Here is an 18925-nt window from a genome sequence, read left to right as displayed (position 1 = left end):
CAAAAATATTTTTAATGAGATTTCAAATGATCGAGTATTACAGGCATCCAATCCAAACTGTGTCACTATTCAGAATATTTCAACATGTGACTATAAACAGAACTGGAGTGATTTGACCCCTAACGAATAGCTTTGAACGACTGTAGTGGTGTAGAAACGGCAATAATAACATTTATTTAACATAGATTACAAAAATGCTTCGCAGAGACAAGAGTAGATCAATTATAACGTACAGTTGTCAAAAAAACACGAAAAATAAAAATGGAAAATAATAAAAGTAACATTGTGACTTGTCTGTAAACAACAAACATTAACAAAAAATACATTAAAAAATAATGACAAAAGTGAAAGAAGTGTCATTCTTCATTTTAGTATTTAACATGAAGTTGAAATTTGTGCTTTTCCTAATCATTTTGACATTACACCAGAGAAATAGCACTGGTTTGAATAATGAAACAAACAATGCCAATGTCTCATCTGAATGAACCAACCATTTGTGCTGAGGTCAATCACTTGAAATTACAAATAGACTGAAGGTATACTGAATACAAAAGGTAAAAAATCTAAGGTGAGGGACTTGACAGCTACTGTGCACCTAGATGTTTAATTGTTAAGAAGCATAAAATAAATATTTGAACATGACACAAGCTATGATCATCTCTACAGTTCATCTCTAAACATTTCTACAGTGGTAACAACCTTACACTGTATGTGCTGTAAAACACTCACTATAGCCTCCTTTTCAGTAAAGTTGCCTCAGCTACATAAATAGTGGGATGTCATAACAGCAGCCAATAAATTCCACAAAGAACTCCTCGAAAGTACACTAAGTGTAACAATAGAGAACATCCAGAATTTTGTGTTTATTCTTCATGAAGGCTGCGGTCTGCATGGAAAATCAACACCATATTTCCCTATCATCACATAGAAGAGACAATACTCTGTCAACCAATCTATGGACTGCCTGTGTCTAGCGCCTCCCTTTAGGAGGTGCTTGGGACCCCAATGGAAGGATACCAAATACTGGGATGGTAAGTGGAAACGCAAATACTTGCACAACATACTACCAAAATTAACCTAACTGTACTGCTTGTGTAAAGTCTTGTGTAAACTCCTCAAAATGCATTCATCATTGGCAAATGCAAGTATTACAAGGCTGTACCCTGAACTACCACTATGGTGAAGTGGTCAACACGTCGGATATGACTATCGCCCGTCACTTAGACATTTGCAACCGTTAGTAAAAGAAACACCAGATTCCTGGTTGAGGCTCTCTTTGACCTCCATTGGAAGCGAGTCAAAGAGGTGATCCTCCACAATCAGACAGCTCCTGTGGAGGAGGCGGCACTGGCCGATCTGAGGCGGCAGACGATCCAGACAGTTTCCCTTCACTTCCAGGTGAGCCAGCTGTGAGAGTTGGCCAATTTTCTCAGGAATGACCAAGATACAGTTGTGGCTGAGGCATAAGGTCCTCAGTTTGGTGCACTTGAACAGCTGTTTGGGGACTACCTCAACTCTGTTGCCTGTAATGGCAAAATGTTGGAGATTCTGCAGGAAGCCAACCTCCAGTGGTATTACCACGATGGAGTTATGGCTAACATCCAGGTACCTCAGCTTTGGGAGTGAGAATAATGAAGAGGGTAGAGATTCAAGCTTGTTGTGTGAGAGATAGAGTGACTCAATGTTTTTGACGTGGCTAATCGACAATGGAATAGTGATGATCTTATTGTGCCAAAGTTTCAGGCATGTCAGTCTCTTGAGGTGCTGGAAGCTGATGACCTCCTCAATGGTACGGATATGGTTGGACTTCAGGTCGAGCTCCTGCAGGTTGTTCAGACTGAAGATAGCGTGAGGAATTCGCTCCAGCTCGCAATTATGAAGCTCCAGCTCTGCGAGGTTTGTCATTTTCTTCAAACTATTAAGCACTAGGAGCTTGGTCCCGTCATTATGAATGACCAGCTTGATCAGATGTGGGGACAGGTCTGTTATGTTCGTCGGTACTTTTGTGAGGTTGCTTTTGAGATGCAGAGTTTTTAGGTGCCTGAGATCTCGGAGAGATTCGAGTCCGATCATTTTGTTGTTTTCAGAATTCAAGTTGCCAACCAAGTACAGTTCCCTTAGATTTGCCAGTAGGTATACCCAGCTAGGAATCTCAGCGACATCCGTGAATTTGACATGAAGGCACCGCAGGTGATCACGAAGAAACATGAACGCAGTCTGCTCAACTTTGGCCGGACAGTGGTAGAAGTGAAGCTCCTGGAGGTTTATCATTTGTGAGATCTTAGCCGTAATCCTGGCCTCTGGGATTAATTCCAGTTTCAGGATTTCTAGATCAGTGAGCTCAAAGACAGCGTCAGGCACGCCAGACAGCATGAAGAGATGAAGTTCCAGCTTTTCTTGAGAGTTGCGTGTTACATGCTGCCGCAGCTTTTCATAAGTCCACTCTTGATTCAGGCTGATCTCTCGGAGTTTGTTTTCACTCACCTCGGAGAGAAAAACCCCAAAACGCTTTGAGTACAACTGGTCATACTGATCGACCATGTGGAGGAGGAACGCAAAGTCGTTCTTTACATCAGGGATGTCGCTGAAGCTGCTCTCCTCCCTGACTTTCTCAAATGAATACTCCTTCAGTGGTCGCCGAAAAAGCCAGAACAGTGTGTAAATGCAGATAAAGCCATAAACACATATGATCGTGATATAACTGACGAGGAGCTTCTTCAACATGAAAGCCATGTTGTGCGTACAGTGGAATTTAGTGTATCCAGTCAAATGCTTTATCTCGGGCACACAGACGTGATCGAAATCTATCGATGCAACGAACGTCATGGTGTAGCAAAGTATTAGAATGAACTTGACTGTTTTGATGACTGTCTGGATGGCATACAGTCTGTAGATCAAGTCACTGTCTTCCACATGGGCACGGAATTTCCGTACTTTTTCGAACAAGGCCTTTGCTTGCTCACCATCTTTCTTGTCCAGTATGGTCATAGAGGGAACTTCACTCACAAGCTTCTCCACTGAAAATGTCACCCCAGATTTGGTCAGCACCGGTGCGGACTGGTTGGGACTCCCTTCCTCGCTGCTTGTGGACAGGTGTTTCAGGAGCGAGGACGCCCCAGCTAGCCTCTGCTTGTTCTCCTCCGAGTCCTCACAGGCAGTTTCGGACAGCGCTTTTGTAGTCCAAGGTGATTCAAAACACTTTCCAAGTATGGAAACGAAATGTTCGATTTTGGAACTGGTCTTTGGGTACTTGAACCAGAAGTTGCTGCTGACCATCAGAACAATGGTGTGGATTAAAGCGAGGTATGGAAAATATTTGGAATACCAAGGAAGGGCAACATGGTAGCACATCTGGTTGACAAAAACATATTGCTGAAAATCTAGTTTGGTTCTGACACCTGTGGGCTGGGGCTGCCCGAAAGTAGCTGGCTGTGGGAAGTGAATGGTCGGTGCAACGTTTTCAGGAGGCTTTTTAGCCATGAGAGGAGCAGCTTGCTCTCCGATGGCATTTTCTTTGTTCCAGAAGCCATCTGCTGTTTCCACTGGTTCATGGCCCAAGAAATCTCCAGCACCCTCTGGCGTTTGTTCCAGAATGGGAAGACAAACCACTTGGTCTTTGGTTAACTGCATGGTCCCCGAAAATATGGCCAGCATCAGCATGACAATGCCAAGATAATCCATGAAGACATCCCACCATGGTTTCAGTATTCGATAAGTTGGCTGGATGTCGTTCAGCGATGCTACTTCTGTGAGGGTGAACATTCCTGCAACAGAGAGTGTCAATTATCACCATGTTGATGAAATGGTTTCCACACGGATTTGTCTGTTGTCCATACTGAGGCCTTGAACCGTGGGTTTGTGTGTGTACACAGTCAATGATACAGTATGTTGTCTGTCTGCAGTAAAGTACATTATATTTAGATGAATGGATATTTTTCCCAGCTGAGATTGGCACAGCTTCCCCCGCGACCCTCTGCTGGAGGATAAAGTGATGGATAATGGTTGAAGTGCTGTACCCATAAGCATGTAAAGTTATTTTTAAGGAAATAGTGACAGTTGAAGTTATTTGAAGTGTGTGTTTATTACATACTGACACACAGCCAGTGTTGTACCCCCAGCAGGGACACAAGGTTTGGTAAGTTGTGTTACTTTGGTGAATGCAAAGGAATGATCCAAGAGATATGGATCCAAGTATAAGAAATAAGAAACCTCATCAAGCTACACATAAAGAAAGCTGAATTATCCCTTTAATCGTAGGGAACGGCATTGTCTTTCTAAATGAGTACAAGTCAATGTGGTGTCATGAGTGAATAGCTCCTGTGTTACAGTATATGTCACCTCTTTAGGACCTTTTCTGGCCTTAACACTGACCTTGACAGGAGCAGCAGTCCTCATGGAGACCAAAACCTGGTCCGAAGAGCCTAATTTTTGAGGAACTGGTTAAGTTCCCAGATATGATTTGAACTGCGGTTGGGTTAAGGTTAGTTATTAACAATTAAGGTTAGGAATAAGGCTTTGGTTAGGCTGTACAAACAAATAGAAGTCAATGTAATGTTTTAAAATAATAGATGTGGCTCTTTGTGTGTGTGTGTGTGTGTATTTTGACAGTATGAAGGTCACTATTGTTAATGTGGCAGCAGCAGCAGCAGCAGCAGCAGGCTCAGACCGGCTCCAGCAGCAGCAAGGCGCATCCAAACACACAATACGGGAGGTGAGCGTGATGTCCATGAACGCAACACTTCAAACTACATGGTCATTGTTATAAAATCACAGCAGTCAAAATGAATATAAAGTACTACATTCACGAGCGACTTTAATGATTACTATGTGCCTTTATCCGCTAAGTATAGTCCTCTGACGTTATCAGAACACATCGCTGTGTTTCCAGGCTTTTGAGGACCTAGAGATGAGGACCAGCACTCAAACGCACCTTGAGGTGGACGGATCCGGTTAAGTGGAGGACAGCGGTACCGGACAAAGCCTCTTGTTACGCGCCATGTTTCGCTGCGGCGAGGACGCGCTCCATTCTTCTGACCCGTTCAAACGAGGGCCTGATGACTGGGCAGTAAAGAGCTTAGTGGCCACCCCCACCCCCGCTTCAGATGGTCCGCTCCTGTGGAGATGATGTAGAGCCGCGACGTGACGTCATTCACACGGTGTCATCCCCATGTTTCACAGGACGACACAGCTGCCGAGTCAAAACCAAACCAAACGGGACGTTGACCCACTAACGTTTGGGGCCGTCGTAAAAACGCAGAGTGGTGTCGTTTAAAGGGATAGTTCACATTTTTTCTTCAGTGACTGAGGGTGCTTTACAAAAACACATTCATTAAACCAAAGAATAGTTTCAAATAGGAAAAATAACATTATATATATTGTAAGATGTAGTGTCTATATGTATGTTACACTCATGCCACTGTCAAATAACTTAACACAAGGACAAATATGTCTGAAACATGTGAATTCTACTGCTCAAAAAGCAGTTTGACAGGGTATATTATTTTTGTCCGCGCTGCCGCTGTATACACAAACGCTCCCTCTGTCAGGTCTGATAGTAGTGTGTGAAAGAGCCTGTTTTACAGCATACAAATAATGTTAAATACTATCTGTTCATGAAGACCAGAGAGAGGCAGAACAATAATAATATATCAGTAACAACAAATAAAGTTACACACTGTAGCTTTACATACACATGAGACAAGTGGAAATAATCCCTGGGGCTCTCAACAGGCCTATAATTTAAAAAGGCTTTAATATTTCATGGCTCAGTTAGGGTATTAATAAAATGAGCGGTGTGGCACTAATGCAGTCTACCTGCTTCTCCACTTGTGCCAATACCTCAAGCTATAATAAACATCATGACTAAAGATCGTGACAGCTCCCATCAGTAAAGCAAAAACATGCATTTACTCCCAGATTAAAGTTGTTTGTACAAATCCCTTCCACCAACACTGCAGTCATTTAAAAGATTGGATAACAAAATGTCCAAATCAGCATCATATCTTTCAAAACTGACTTTTATTGTTATGCTTTTTGTTGTTGACACTCACTACTTTTTTATTTTTTTTCAAAGGTGCGTCATGCACGCACCATAAAAGCCTAATCGTCTTTGCAATAATCCTCACCAGCAAGCAGGTGACATTATCAGGCACACCTGCATATGTAGGCCAAAACTAGAAGACTGAATTCATTCTCCCTCTCATCCGTCTCAATTTAACACTATTATCAAATTGGTAGTTCATTATTACTCAGATTAAATAAATGGCATGTTTCTATTTTTGTTTCCTGCAGGATTTCGTTTTCAAAAGTTTTCAAAAAGTCCAACCTAAGAACTGACATCCACAAAAAGAAATCTGTCTTTATTGAGCAACAAAATAATGCTGTTTAAGAAAATACAATTTTAATACACTACACTCTTTGTTCGCATATTACAGGAACTGGAGAAAGACAGCATGGCATAGTCCTTTAAGTTTAATGCACTTAAATGGTATCTTTCTACAACACATATTTGTTTAGACAGGGTGTAGCATGTACTATTTTGCATTTCCCCTGCAGTTCACTTTATTAACAGTCTTTTGAAGAAAATAAAGCTTTATAAAGGCAACATAAAAACATATATTCAATGCATCATAACATGAGGTTTTCAGCTTTGATTTACATTCAGAAATACTGCACAATTTGTATGTGGCACTCAAAATTGTGCTATAGGTGCATTTTGGAAAATATGCTTATTTGCTTTCTTTCCAAAAAAGTATGATGAACACAGTGACACCGATTCCAATACCTGAAATTTGCTTCTAAGCCAAAATGCCTACCAACCTACACCAGTGTACACACAACCTATATGACCTATTTTAAAGGCCAATTTATACTCTGATGGATGAAATGGATCAATGCCACCGGAAATCGTGGGAGCAGTAAAGAGTCAATGGTCCAATCAGTCAGGAAAAAGGGTAAAGAAACAACTGTAAAACATACTTGCTGCCAGAAAACAGAGAGTGACAGCCAGGAGCTCGGCTTCACTCACTGACCAATACAATAATGCTCACTATGTTTGTTGATGCCTGCAACTTGGTACTCGGCACTGCCATCGAGAGGAAGCATTGGGTAAATGTCCACACCGACACAAAAGATACACAGAGGTATGTAGGGTAGTGAGGGAGATAATGTCTGGAATGTAAGAAAATTGAGTATAAATGTAAAGCTGTATAGGAATGATTACTGATTTAATTACCTCATTCGTTTTTAACCATTTGAAAAACAAATGCAAACAAAAAATATAGTTATCCAAATTTCCAGTCATACTAAAGAATGTGTTACCATTTTACTTACAAAAAAAGGCTGACATGCTAGCTAACAATGGTTATCGCTCCACTATGATAAATTACATTTATGCTGTACAACTGCTGTATTGGAGCTGTGAATAAGAAATAATGTCTAGCTTTATCTGATATATACTTTGAAGATGTGGAACAGGATTCACATGTGAAATGTGACACATTTCTTATACTGGGATCCATATTGGAACATCTCCTTTTTGTGTTTATAACAAAACGATCAAATTAAGACAATAAAATGTAACACTCCCCATCATCAGACTGCCTCTGACCCTAATCCTTACCTTCTGGGTGTCACGGAACATTTAACATAGAAATGTGGATTTTTACTAATGCTATATTTCCCAAAATGCCAAAAAAAACATTCCTTAAAGGATTCATGGATGGATAACGTGTCAAAAGCTAATAACAGAACTAGCATATCTGTAGCAGCATTATGTGACAACATACAAATAAATAATGTATCCATCCATCCATCGAGGAATCTTTTAAACAGTTGTGTAATACTTCATGGTTCAGACCTCATACAAAAGTCGGGCTGGGAACTCGTGGACAGAGCGAACAGCAGGCACTGCGGCTACAATGAAGTGTCTCACTCCGCCTTCATTTGGTCCCTGATATCTGAAGGCAAAGTTTCAAACAGTGCGTCTTCCACTATAAGGCCACTGCGCTTCAAAGCACGACAGTACCCGAGCTCCTGCGGCAGGAACTCAAAGTGGTTGCATTTGAGCTCCAGATATGTCAGCAGAGCTAGGTAGGAAATTTTTGGTGAGATTATGGACAGCGAGTTCTTCCCAAGCTTTAGCGTTTTGAGCTTCTTGCAAAAGAAGAGCTCATCCGGTAGGTTTTCGATTTTGTTACACGTGACAGAAAAATACTGCAGACTCTGGAGGACTCCAATTTCTGGAGGGATGAATCGGATGTCATTGTTGGACAGGTCCAAGTACCGCAGCTTGTTGCAGAGGAACAAGTGCGAAGGCAAAATCTCAATCTTGTTGTAGCTGAAGTAGAGGCGCTCGAGGCTGCCAAGCTTTTTGATATGCTCTGGGATGTACATGATGCTGTTGTACCAAAGTTTAAGGCAAGTGAGCTTTCGAAGGTGCTGGAAACTGATAATCTCCTCTATTGACCGAATGTTGTTCTCTTTCAGATCGAGCTCTTGGAGATTTGTGAGGCTGAAGACTGCATGCGGGATGCGTTCCAGATCGCAGCGCACTAACTCCAGCTCGAGCAGATTGGGGATCTTTTTTAGATTGTTGAGCATCACGAGTTTAGTGCCATCATTGTGCAAGTACAGCCGCTGCAGATGGCTGGAAACATCCACTATCGACTGAGGTATCTTGGTCAAATTACTTTTCAGGGAAAGTGTTTTCAAACATTTCATCTCCCGCAGTGACTCGAGAACGATATTCTTCGAGGCATCGGGGCTGAGGGATCCAGTGAGAGCGAGCTCCTCCAAGTTGCGCAGGCCATACAACCAGTTTGGAAGCTCCCTGTTATCATCGAACTTCACGCGAAGCACTTTCAGGTTCTCTTTGAGGAAGGAGGTAGCTGTTGTGTGCAACTTTAAAGAGCATTGGTAAAGAGACAGCTCCTGCAGGTCTTCCAGCTGAGAGATGGAGGCAGGTACGGTGACATTGTTGATCATTTCGAGCTTGAGTGACTGCAGCTCTGTCAACTCAAAGACAGTGTCAGGTAACCCAGGAAGCATGAAGAGCTGAAGTTCTAGTCTGTTATTGGCGTTAGTCTGGAGTCTCAGGCGCAGCTTCTCTGCAGTCCACTCATGGTTGAGGTTGAGCTGTTTGAGCTTGTTCTCGCTGACCTCCGACAAAAAAACTGCAAACCTTTTGGAATACAGCGGGTCATACTGGTCAATCATATGTAGCATGAAGGCAAAGTCATTTTTGACATCCGGGATGTCGTTGATGCCCGTTTCCTGCCGCACATACTCAAAGGAGTATTCTTTCAGTGAGCGGTAAAACAGCCAGTAGGAGGTGTAAAGGCTTGTTAATCCATACACAGCCACTAAACACAGGTAACAGTAGGACAGCTTAGAAAACAGATGGGCCATAGTGTGATTACACTCAAACTCTTTGTAGCCTGTCATGTCCTGGATCTCCACCTCACAGTGTACTCTGTTCCGCACCTTATTCACTAACGAGCTATTATAGGCAATGATTAGTAGGAATTTAAACACCTTGACGACCGTTTGCCGAACATACATCAGGTAGAGAATGTCCCCTTCTTCAACATGCAGACGGAACTTCTTCACCTTTTCAAAAAGAGCTTTGGCTTGTTCGCCCTCTTTTTTATCAAGGACACTTGCGGATGGTTTTTCAACGACAATCTTCTCTGGGATTGAGCGGAGCGACTGTGTCTTCTCTACACTTCCTTCTCCAGGACACACTGTGATGTTGGACTTAAAGGCGCTGGTCTTCTTACTGTCCTTTTCTTCCGGATTTTCTCCGGACACTTCCGACAAAGCTCGCGTGGTCCAGGGAGAGTCAAAGCACTTGCCAAGCATGGAGATAAAGTGTTCTATTTTTGAGCTGGAGCCAGGGAATTTGAACCAGAAGTTGCTGCACACCATTAATACCACAGTGTGTATGAGAACCAAATAGGGAAAATACTTGGCATACCAGTGTAGAGCCTTCTCATAACACATCTGATTGATGAAACTGTACTGCTGAAGATCCAGGTCCGTCTTCAGGCCTGTCATCTCTTTCGGTACAGCTGAAATGTTGGATTGCAGGTGCAACAGTGACTTCACCTCCACTTCGCTTGCGTTGTCAGAGGGCGATGCCGTTCTCTGCGGAAGGCATATGATTTTGTCTTGCATCACCTAACAGACGAAACAGAGAAAAAGAGAGAATCAGAGACAGCACGGCCCCTCTGCCTCGCTACCACTTTGTGTCAATGGCCACTTGTGTGCTGCACCTGGAAAATGTCCTCCATTACAGATCACCCTCATAAAACCTATAGCTTACTGTGATTTATGACCAGTCACTTTCTACAGTTACATTTTTTCCACATGACCAAAAATAGATTTCCAAGGGTGTGACTTTGTCCCAAAGGATATGAACCAAACAGTAATGTGCAAACAATGTTCTGCAAAAGAAATTGTGCATGTGCACATTGAATCTTAGTGTTTGATGCTGATGTGTTCATATTTATCAAACCCCAAACCCTTCGTAGCTCCCTTCTTGTGCATTGACAGAGAAGTCTAGAAATGGCACTTGCAGTGAAGGTCATGCAAAATGCTAACTTGCTCGCTGCATGTAAACAAAGTTATTACAGTAAACAATGTATTAAGTCTCTAATTTAAACCGATTCATTAGAATAAACCAGTGGCATATATGTAAACCAGCAGAACACAGATCTCAAGTTGACGTCAGTAAACAGCGAGAGCCTTTGTTTACATTTTCTGTAAATAATGGCAACAGGAAACTGTGTGCACGATGATGAGCTGCCCATTACTCAACTCTCAACCTTTTATACAACAACATGAGCTGACACCAAGTGCAGAGAAAGCCTGTGTTTACAGCTGCACTCTAATATCAATGAGTATATATTGTATAGTCAATGACATATTAAATACATCTTATTTATGATTACTTTGTATCTTTTTAATCCTGTTTTAAGAGACTGTCCTAGTACAATTTATTTTAAGTCAATTTTCTGTCTTTTATCTCTTTCTTTTTTAAAACTAACCCTTTAAATTGATACATAGAGTTGAATAAATGTTTAAGGTGTTTGTTGGTCTGATATTTTGCGTATTATGTCTGTTTCTTTCATCTTGATTGTATCCAGTCTTAATTAATGTTGCCTATGCGTTCTGAGAAGTTTTTCCTCTGAGTATTTGCATCCCAGTTACACAATTTTACAGCAAGTAAACAGAATCTGAAAATGTAGTTGTTGTTTTTTTGGTTAATGTTTTCGACAATAGTGCGTTTTCCTTTACTTTTGTTGACAAGTTTCGCCGTGTATCTCAGAACTGTCACCTGATGTTAGGCGGTGACATGCCTTATCAGCTGATGTCAGATTTGACAGGTCGATCACGCCTCCTGCTGTCCGGTTGCCCCCCCCCAGGACAGGTGTGTGACAGCATAAACGTTCCCTCATCCCGGTTCATTGTCCTGTGCACACACGTTTCCTTATTTCCACTGCCTCCATGGTATCGGTTTTCTCTCTCTGGCCTCTTGTCGTTTGCGGTGATCTGAAATGTCAGACTTTTCCTGGGATGCCTTCTCTTTTTCCGATCTTGTGCGTCTCTTTTCTGTTTCTTCGTCACATTCTTTCTGTTCTATTCCGCGTGGGCGTGGCGCGATCGACCCGTCAAATCTGACAGGAAGATGACGCCTCCGAACATCAGCTGATAAGGCACGTCACCACCTAACATCAGGTGACAGATCTGAGGAAGGCGGAAGGTGCACGCCGAAACTTGTTAACAAAGGTAAAGGAAAACTTACTACTGTCTAGAAAATGAAACAAAAGTTCAATCAGAAGACATGACAATCACAATATAGAATCTGATAATGCATGACTGAATTAGTCTCATAACAATACTGGAGTATACTGCCAGTATCCTGAGAACATTTTGCACCTGGCAGACTATTAAATCTTCATTTCACTGTAAATACTTACATTTTCAGAGTTCTCCACGCAACATTATAACCCACGTCATATAAAACCTGTAATGTTTTTAAAAAATAACAGTATCATCTGTTTATTACTTTGCTGCAATGTTGTTGGAGTGGTTTCACCCACTGGTTCCAGCACTTTGTGTACATCTGTGATGAAATCCTGTGACACCAGTGCAGCTGTGCTGCAGCACATTTGCAGATTAAAGTGCAAAGTCAGGTCTGCATAAATCTCTGAGGAGCTGATTTACAGACTATGACTTTCTTTGTGTTTCTCCCACCTGCAGGCATTGATGTGCCGGACAATAAAATAATGACATAACGTTGATGACATATTTAACAATCTGGACTACAAATTAATTTGCAAATTTTATTTACTGTCTACACGATCATAATAAATCATTTCATTTCCCGCACTCACACAAAAAGCCCTCAGAGCAGCCAGTTCCTCTCAGGTAGAGAAGTCAAACGCTCGGTCACGCCATTCTGGAATCTTGTGTTTACGTAGAGGGGCAGGGCGAGTAAATGTTTCCACTGGTAAACTCCTGATGGGCTGAATGCTTCCTTTGGTGCACACAGTGCAGACTGTAAAAGCAGGGAATGAGTGTTTTTGAGCTGGTGCCAATGCAGAGCGCTGTAATGTTCCATCTTAGAGCTGGTTCTAGTGGATTCAAGTGCTCATTGCTAATAAAAACAGAACTGTAGGGTAACTCCTTTCATGTCATGAACATGTTCAAAGTCATTAGCACTTGACACTTCACTTACATGAGATGCACTTAAGTAGAAACACCAGGGTGAGGCATTGTTACTGACCTGAAGAGTGCATCCGAACACACCGATCATGAGCATGATGACGGACAGGTAGTCAGTGAACACATCCCACCATGGCTTGAGGACTCTGAACGCTGGCTGCTGTTCAGAGAACTGCCGGAACTCCATCACAGGAATCATGATGCCTGAGACAAAAGAAGCTCACGTGAGCGACCTTCAGTCAGTGCAACAACATGTGTTCATGTTATTCCTGTCCCACCGGCATTGTCGTTCACCCTCCATTGTTCATGCAGGTCCCTCTACGTTTAGTTTGTCCAGTTCTTTGGTTTTCTGTACATACCATCACAAACAAATCACATTTCTGAACTATAACAGTAAGTGAAGAAAACCTTCTTAGCATCAGCGTGTTTTTGAGAGTGCTTCACTAAAATACTGAACCTTAGTGTACATTATGTTAAATAACACTACTACTACTTTCTGTTTTTAATTTACATTTTTAGCAACTGTATGTTATTAATGTAACACACCAATAATTTGTTGCTTCTCGTTGCTGCTTCATTCTTAAAAATTGAAAAAGGTCTTCATATAATTGTTCAAATGGCTGATGAATGGAGACACCTGTGCTGCGTCCTTTAGCTTCAGTGTTAGCGGCTGCTGTTTCATACTCTTTGAATACACGATGAAGATTTGTTGTGTTTATCCAGACTCTGAACGCTGCATATGAGCGCAGCACTGAGGGTAACACCTGAGGCTGGTTTCCTGTTGTTTGGCCGCAGTGTAGTGCCCCCTAGCGGCATTGCAATGTCATTGCATTATCTGATCATTTATCCGGTCAAATTTCATGATCGAAGCAATTTATCGGGCCCCATAATTCTCTGTTGATGAATGTAATGAAATGTGTTGCTTATAAACACAATAGCATGCTGAGCTAAGCTAAATAGTGTAGTAGTATCTGTACAAATGAAATGTTTCATGTCGCCATGCTTGTGACCATGTTATGCTAAGCTTACATACATGCAGGTAAGCATTTGAATATAGCATTATCATGTTCATGGCAGCCGTGGCCAAGTGGAAAGGGAACTTGACTTGTAACCGGAGGGTCGCTGGTTCAAATCCCCTCCCGGCCAAAAAGGGCTGGGGGCTGAAACTGGATCAAACCACATATCTGTCATTCACTGCTTTAAAAACCATGAAATATTATACAGTAATATACAGGATTTCTCTCTATCTGTTATAAAATGATTACCACAGATATTTCTGATATCTGTCTGATCTGACCAAAGATTGACCTCAGTGTAATTCAAAATTAAAAATACTCATGAGTGTTGTTGTAAACACACACACACACACATCGTATAATGAATTATCTACAATGTACAGTATTTTATGGTGAGCTCCACTGTGCTGCTGTGAGATAGGTGCTGTCAAGTGAATGCGTCTGTCCATTATTCATGCTTTGAGCTGTAAAATGATGTAGAAGCCTCGAGGCTTTTATACGCATCTCATTTTTGATCATTCAATTCACAAAAGGTCTTCACTGATTCTCCCCGGTGACAGCAGGAACAATGGAGAGAAGACATTCAAGAGATGTTTGCACTCAACGCTCCACTAACGGCCCCCTTTAAAGAGTACTTTATATATTAAAGTAAAGAAATACCACCACAACAACAGCATCAATGATATACTAGGGTATATTATTGACGCTGTTGTTGTGGTGGTATTTAGGGTATTTATGCTGTGACATTCTCAGACCTTACTGAGAATAGCTTTCATTACGGAACTTCAAGAAGAAAGAATTGGGTTTGGTTTCACAGCTTTACTTAAAGTAAAGTACTTAACAATTACTTCAGTCTACTGTATTGATATTTGACAGGTAGCGTGTCTAGTGGCGGTGAGGATTTACATGGTAATCACACGCAGCAACATCAGATAATCAGTGTATCTAATGTTTGCTGTGGTTTTTGTACATTTGATGAGTTAAACTGCAGCATAAACATAGTAAATATGCTAAACATGCACATTAGAGTTCTTGAATGCAGCTTTTTTTGGCTAACTTTTGGCAAAGTCCATGTCCCTTGCTGCCATCAGAATTCCCCATCCTCGCAGCGCTTGCGTCCATCCAACTTCTCAACTGGAACACGGTGAACTTGGGGATGACGTAACTCCCAGTTCCGAGTTCCGATGTAAATGGAACGCAGCATTGGGATACTTGAAACACTTCCCCTAGATACTACTATACCAGATAAACAATTTTCAGGGATTTACATTTCCTCTACGACTGTATATTAAGATCTGGCAGATGTAGTTTCTAATAACGTTGAAGACTGACGTGGAAAACACATACAGCAAGACCCTCACTATTTCACATCATGAACGTTTTTGGAGAAGGGCCGGAGGATTTATTCACGTACAAACGGTCTCTTTGTGGAGTTCTGGCTCCTGATTGGTTAAAGTGTTGTGGTTTACGGGAAAAGTTACTTCCAGACTTACTGTCAAAACAAACCCTGAGACTGAGAGGCCTATGTAGCTCAGCATACACTCTCAATGAGTGACATTCACTTGCTAAGTATTTTATCTTAGGTACAAATATGTTGACAGCAGCTTTAAAATGATGTAATATTATGTTGTTGTTTTTAATGATGGGGTTTCATTATTATTCTCATAACAAATGCTATGAAACCTCCATCCTCAAGAGGTTTGGAACATATTGCAGACAAGATCGATCCCTTGACTAGTTGATTATTCTTATACTGTGGTAGTTAATTTAATTAGTGTAAATAAAGGGCATGAATCCTGAGGGACAATGAGCAACTTCTGTTTAAATTTGTTTTTAATTGCTGTGGCAACAAAATAATCATTGCATTGTTTTGTATCATCAGTTCAAAGAGACAACGTGTGTGTTCCTTGTGATTCCAGTTATATGTCGCAGTATTCCGAGCCATTGTGTCACAACAGACATTCCTACCCATACTTTATTGGGTGCATGCTAGTCTCTGTTGTTGTTGTTTTCCAATACACAAAATAAATACAGATATTATACATAATAATGTATCATTGTTACATATTATTATTTCAGCTTTGAGGTTGTGCCACCACAAAGACAGGAACTCATGACACAGACACACAACTGAAGAAAACAATATCAAGACTTCCTGTCATGAAAAGGAATTCTATTTTCCCATAGTGCAACTCTTTGATGAATCAATTAACATCCTTCCTGCCTCCTGCACATCAACTTCTGTCAACGACACTGAAACTCTAACAGCTACAAATAGTAACAATAACAGTGAGCAGTGAGACAATTGTTCAGTTTAAGTTTGGGGAAAGTCAGTATGAGTGAGAATCACAGTTAGTAATGTGTTCTTAGGAAAATCACTGTCTCCAGTGGATGAGTCAGCCACTGATTTGGGCTGACCAGGCCATATCCTCGTCCCTTCCTGACAGGAAATGTGTCTGAACCCAAGATATCCAAAAACAGACATGTTTGGAACACACCCAGAGCCGCAGGCTCAACACAACAACAACTCCTAACTATCATGGAAGAAGAAGAAAACACACTTATCTGACCGCAATGCGGGGAAACAACACACACACACGTAGTTGTATGTTTGAGGTGCAGTACTTTAGACTTTATAGTGAAAGAGCAGTGAGAGGACCTGAGATTGACACAGTGATTCCGTCACACCAATCATCAATAAATCAATCGATCAGAAACACGAGGCGCACGTGCGCAAAGTAACGCGCATTCACAATGACACACACGCGCAACATTCCAGGTGAAGTAACGGCGATGTGAGTGTGAACAGTGGCTGTTATTCACATTTCCCCCTGCGTTACTACAGCGTCTTATGTTTATGATGATAACAGCAGTAATAATAATAATAATAATAATAATAATAATAATAATGATAATATATGTGATGTTTTACCTTCCGTCAGAGAAGATCAGGGCTGGAGATCCTCTGAGCTCGTCTTTCACGCGCTGGGAGGTTTCGGATCATGATGTGCGCGCCGTCCACCTCCTCGCCTCTCCTCTCCTTTCCTCCCCTCCCTCCTCTCCTCCCCCTCTCTCCGCGTGCCAACCTTCCTATATCCTCTGCCTGACCATGCAGGGGCGTGCACAGCTGAAGAAACACAAGACTTCACTGTGTGTGTGTGTGTGTGTAGGCTTTGAGTACAAATTTGGATTCAAAGTCATGTTGGTGAGGACATTTTGTCTGGTCCTCACAACTTTAAAGAGCTTTTTTGCAGGTTAAGACTTGATTTTAGGGTTAGATGAAGACTTGGGTTCATGTCAGGGTTAGGATTAGGCAACTCGTTGAGATGGTTAAGGTTAGGGTAAAGGCCCATCATTGTGCACGTCTCAGGCAAGCTTACCACAACAGACGAAACCGAGCAATTCCACTGGAAATTATCTGGAAGTTTAGAGTCAATAATCAGTCAGAAAAACATCATGAAGCGGTTTGGTTTGGTACAGTTTGGAACGGTAAAACCCTGAGTCAGGCTTGCGTTTCGACCGAGAACAGTACCTTTACTTGGTGGGGGGAGGCTGTGCCCGATGGCCGCGTAACATCAAACTGGTTTGATAACCTTGAACAAGGGCATTAATTCTTAAGGTTTATTCCAGCCAAATACTAACGAGAACAATTAGCTCATCGGGTAAAATATAGATGGAATCATATAGGCTTATGAAATTTGCTAGATCTCAACTAGCTATTTAAACTGTTGTAGAGAGGAAAGACTCATGTGTTTCTTTTATATAATCATGACTTTGGCAGTCCAAGTTATCTGGCTTTTTTTATTTCACAGTCACACATAAAAAACAAATCATGTAATAGACCTTGGGTCTGGCAAATAAAACCCTGAACATTGGGAGTGATGCTGCTGCAGCACAGAGCCCCAGGCATTCTACAAATGCACAGCCTATAGGCAAAGAAAGGTAATGTCATTATTTTCTAGTGCGTTGTGTGTGGGAAATTGTCACTTAACAGTTACAATCAAGCAACTGTTCCTTATACAAACATTGTTCCTTGACTCTCCATGCACTGGATGATAGTAGGTGAGATAGCGTCTGAAACCTTGACTGTAATTTTACATTTATTACGTTATATACCAGTTGCATTCGATCCATACTCACATTTAAGATAAATATACAATAAATGTATAAAGAAAGAGAAACACAAATATTAAATATATTAAAGGTCCAAATTATCCCTGACTGACATATCACTCTCTCAACAAATCATCAATTCTGGTTTGGTCAAAGTAAACACTTAATTCACTAAATTAACAAAAACAAACACTTATAACCTAAATGACTACTTCTTTAACAGAATTAGGTGGCTTTAGCAAGTGTGTCATGGTGGCTTTTTTTTTATTAAAACAATAGAAAACATCCTACTTAACAACAAAATAGTGTAAGCACACTTAGAATAGCTAACATAAACTTCCCCGTGTAATTCAAGCATTCAAAATTTAAGTTAATTTGACATTCAGTGGTACGGTCACATTGAATTGAATGAAGCGTTGTCTTCTGCGTTCAACTGATGGCGCTTTTAAGAAAAGCTGCCTGGTCTGTCTGTCGTTTACTCTGTGCCCAAACGTAAGGGTGCCAAAGAACAGTTGGGGCCAGTTATTTTGCTACTGTTCAAAATGGAAACAGAAAATAATACATAATACAATACTGCTTGTGTTTCCGCTAACGCTGATGTGGACCGAAAACAGCTGGAGTGCACCACACTTGTGTTTCACTCAACAATAAACCAGAAAAAGTGAATGAGGGCTGTGGAGCATTTAGTGGAATTGTACTTTAGAATAGGTTTCACAAACATCACAAGTATCAGGACATAAAAAATGAATTGTAAATTTTTTTTTCTCAATGTGGCCCTAATATACTGTCGTACTCCTCCAGATGTGGTGTGTGTGTGTGTGTGTGTGGGTAAAATGTAAAATGAACATCACAGATGGTCAGTGCTGCATTCACTTACACACTCCTCCATTGCTAGTACATTCATGTGTTTTTTTTTGTTGTTTTTTTTAAAACTTACTCTGGAAAATAATTATAATAAAAGATATGTTAATGATATTGTCTTATCATTCACGGCAACAGGGACACATTTTATTTCAGTCTGTTAAAATCAGTGCTATCCCACATTCTTGCTGCTAATGTACAAATCT

General features: G+C 41.2%; 2 protein-coding genes across 2 annotated transcripts; both read right to left on the bottom strand.

Annotated features, from left to right (window-relative positions):
- Positions 1-292: 292 nt before the first annotated feature.
- lrrc8db (leucine rich repeat containing 8 VRAC subunit Db) lies at positions 293-5139 on the bottom strand. The gene is made up of 2 exons (XM_044044954.1): positions 4931-5139; positions 293-3764 (listed from the first exon to the last, which is right to left on the bottom strand). The coding sequence occupies exon 2, from the start codon at positions 3760-3762 to the stop codon at positions 1207-1209; it is 2556 nt and encodes an 851-aa protein (XP_043900889.1). The 5' UTR covers positions 3763-3764; positions 4931-5139; the 3' UTR covers positions 293-1206.
- Positions 5140-6338: 1199 nt separating this feature from the next.
- lrrc8c (leucine rich repeat containing 8 VRAC subunit C) lies at positions 6339-16771 on the bottom strand. The gene is made up of 3 exons (XM_044043217.1): positions 16678-16771; positions 12791-12933; positions 6339-10179 (listed from the first exon to the last, which is right to left on the bottom strand). Exons 2-3 carry the CDS (start codon positions 12926-12928, stop codon positions 7930-7932), a joined length of 2388 nt encoding a protein of 795 aa, XP_043899152.1. The 5' UTR covers positions 12929-12933; positions 16678-16771; the 3' UTR covers positions 6339-7929.
- Positions 16772-18925: the final 2154 nt, after the last annotated feature.

This window comes from Solea senegalensis, linkage group LG14 (genome assembly GCF_019176455.1).
Source record: "Solea senegalensis isolate Sse05_10M linkage group LG14, IFAPA_SoseM_1, whole genome shotgun sequence".
NCBI classification, from domain to species: domain Eukaryota; kingdom Metazoa; phylum Chordata; class Actinopteri; order Pleuronectiformes; family Soleidae; genus Solea; species Solea senegalensis.
The sequence above is the reverse complement of the archived record's forward strand: the minus strand, read 5'-3'. Positions and strand labels throughout refer to the sequence as shown.

What these genes read in the sequence shown, in the direction of transcription:
- lrrc8db (XM_044044954.1), bottom strand. Translation starts at nt 3,762, where the DNA reads ATGTTCACCCTCACAGAAGTAGCATCGCTGAACGACATCCAGCCAACT.
- lrrc8c (XM_044043217.1), bottom strand. Translation starts at nt 12,928, where the DNA reads ATGATTCCTGTGATGGAGTTCCGGCAGTTCTCTGAACAGCAGCCAGCG. An exon ending in TGTTCGGATGCACTCTTCAG is followed by an intron (nt 10,180 to 12,790) that starts GTCAGTAACAAT and finishes TTCGTCTGTTAG; the next exon opens with GTGATGCAAGACAAAATCAT.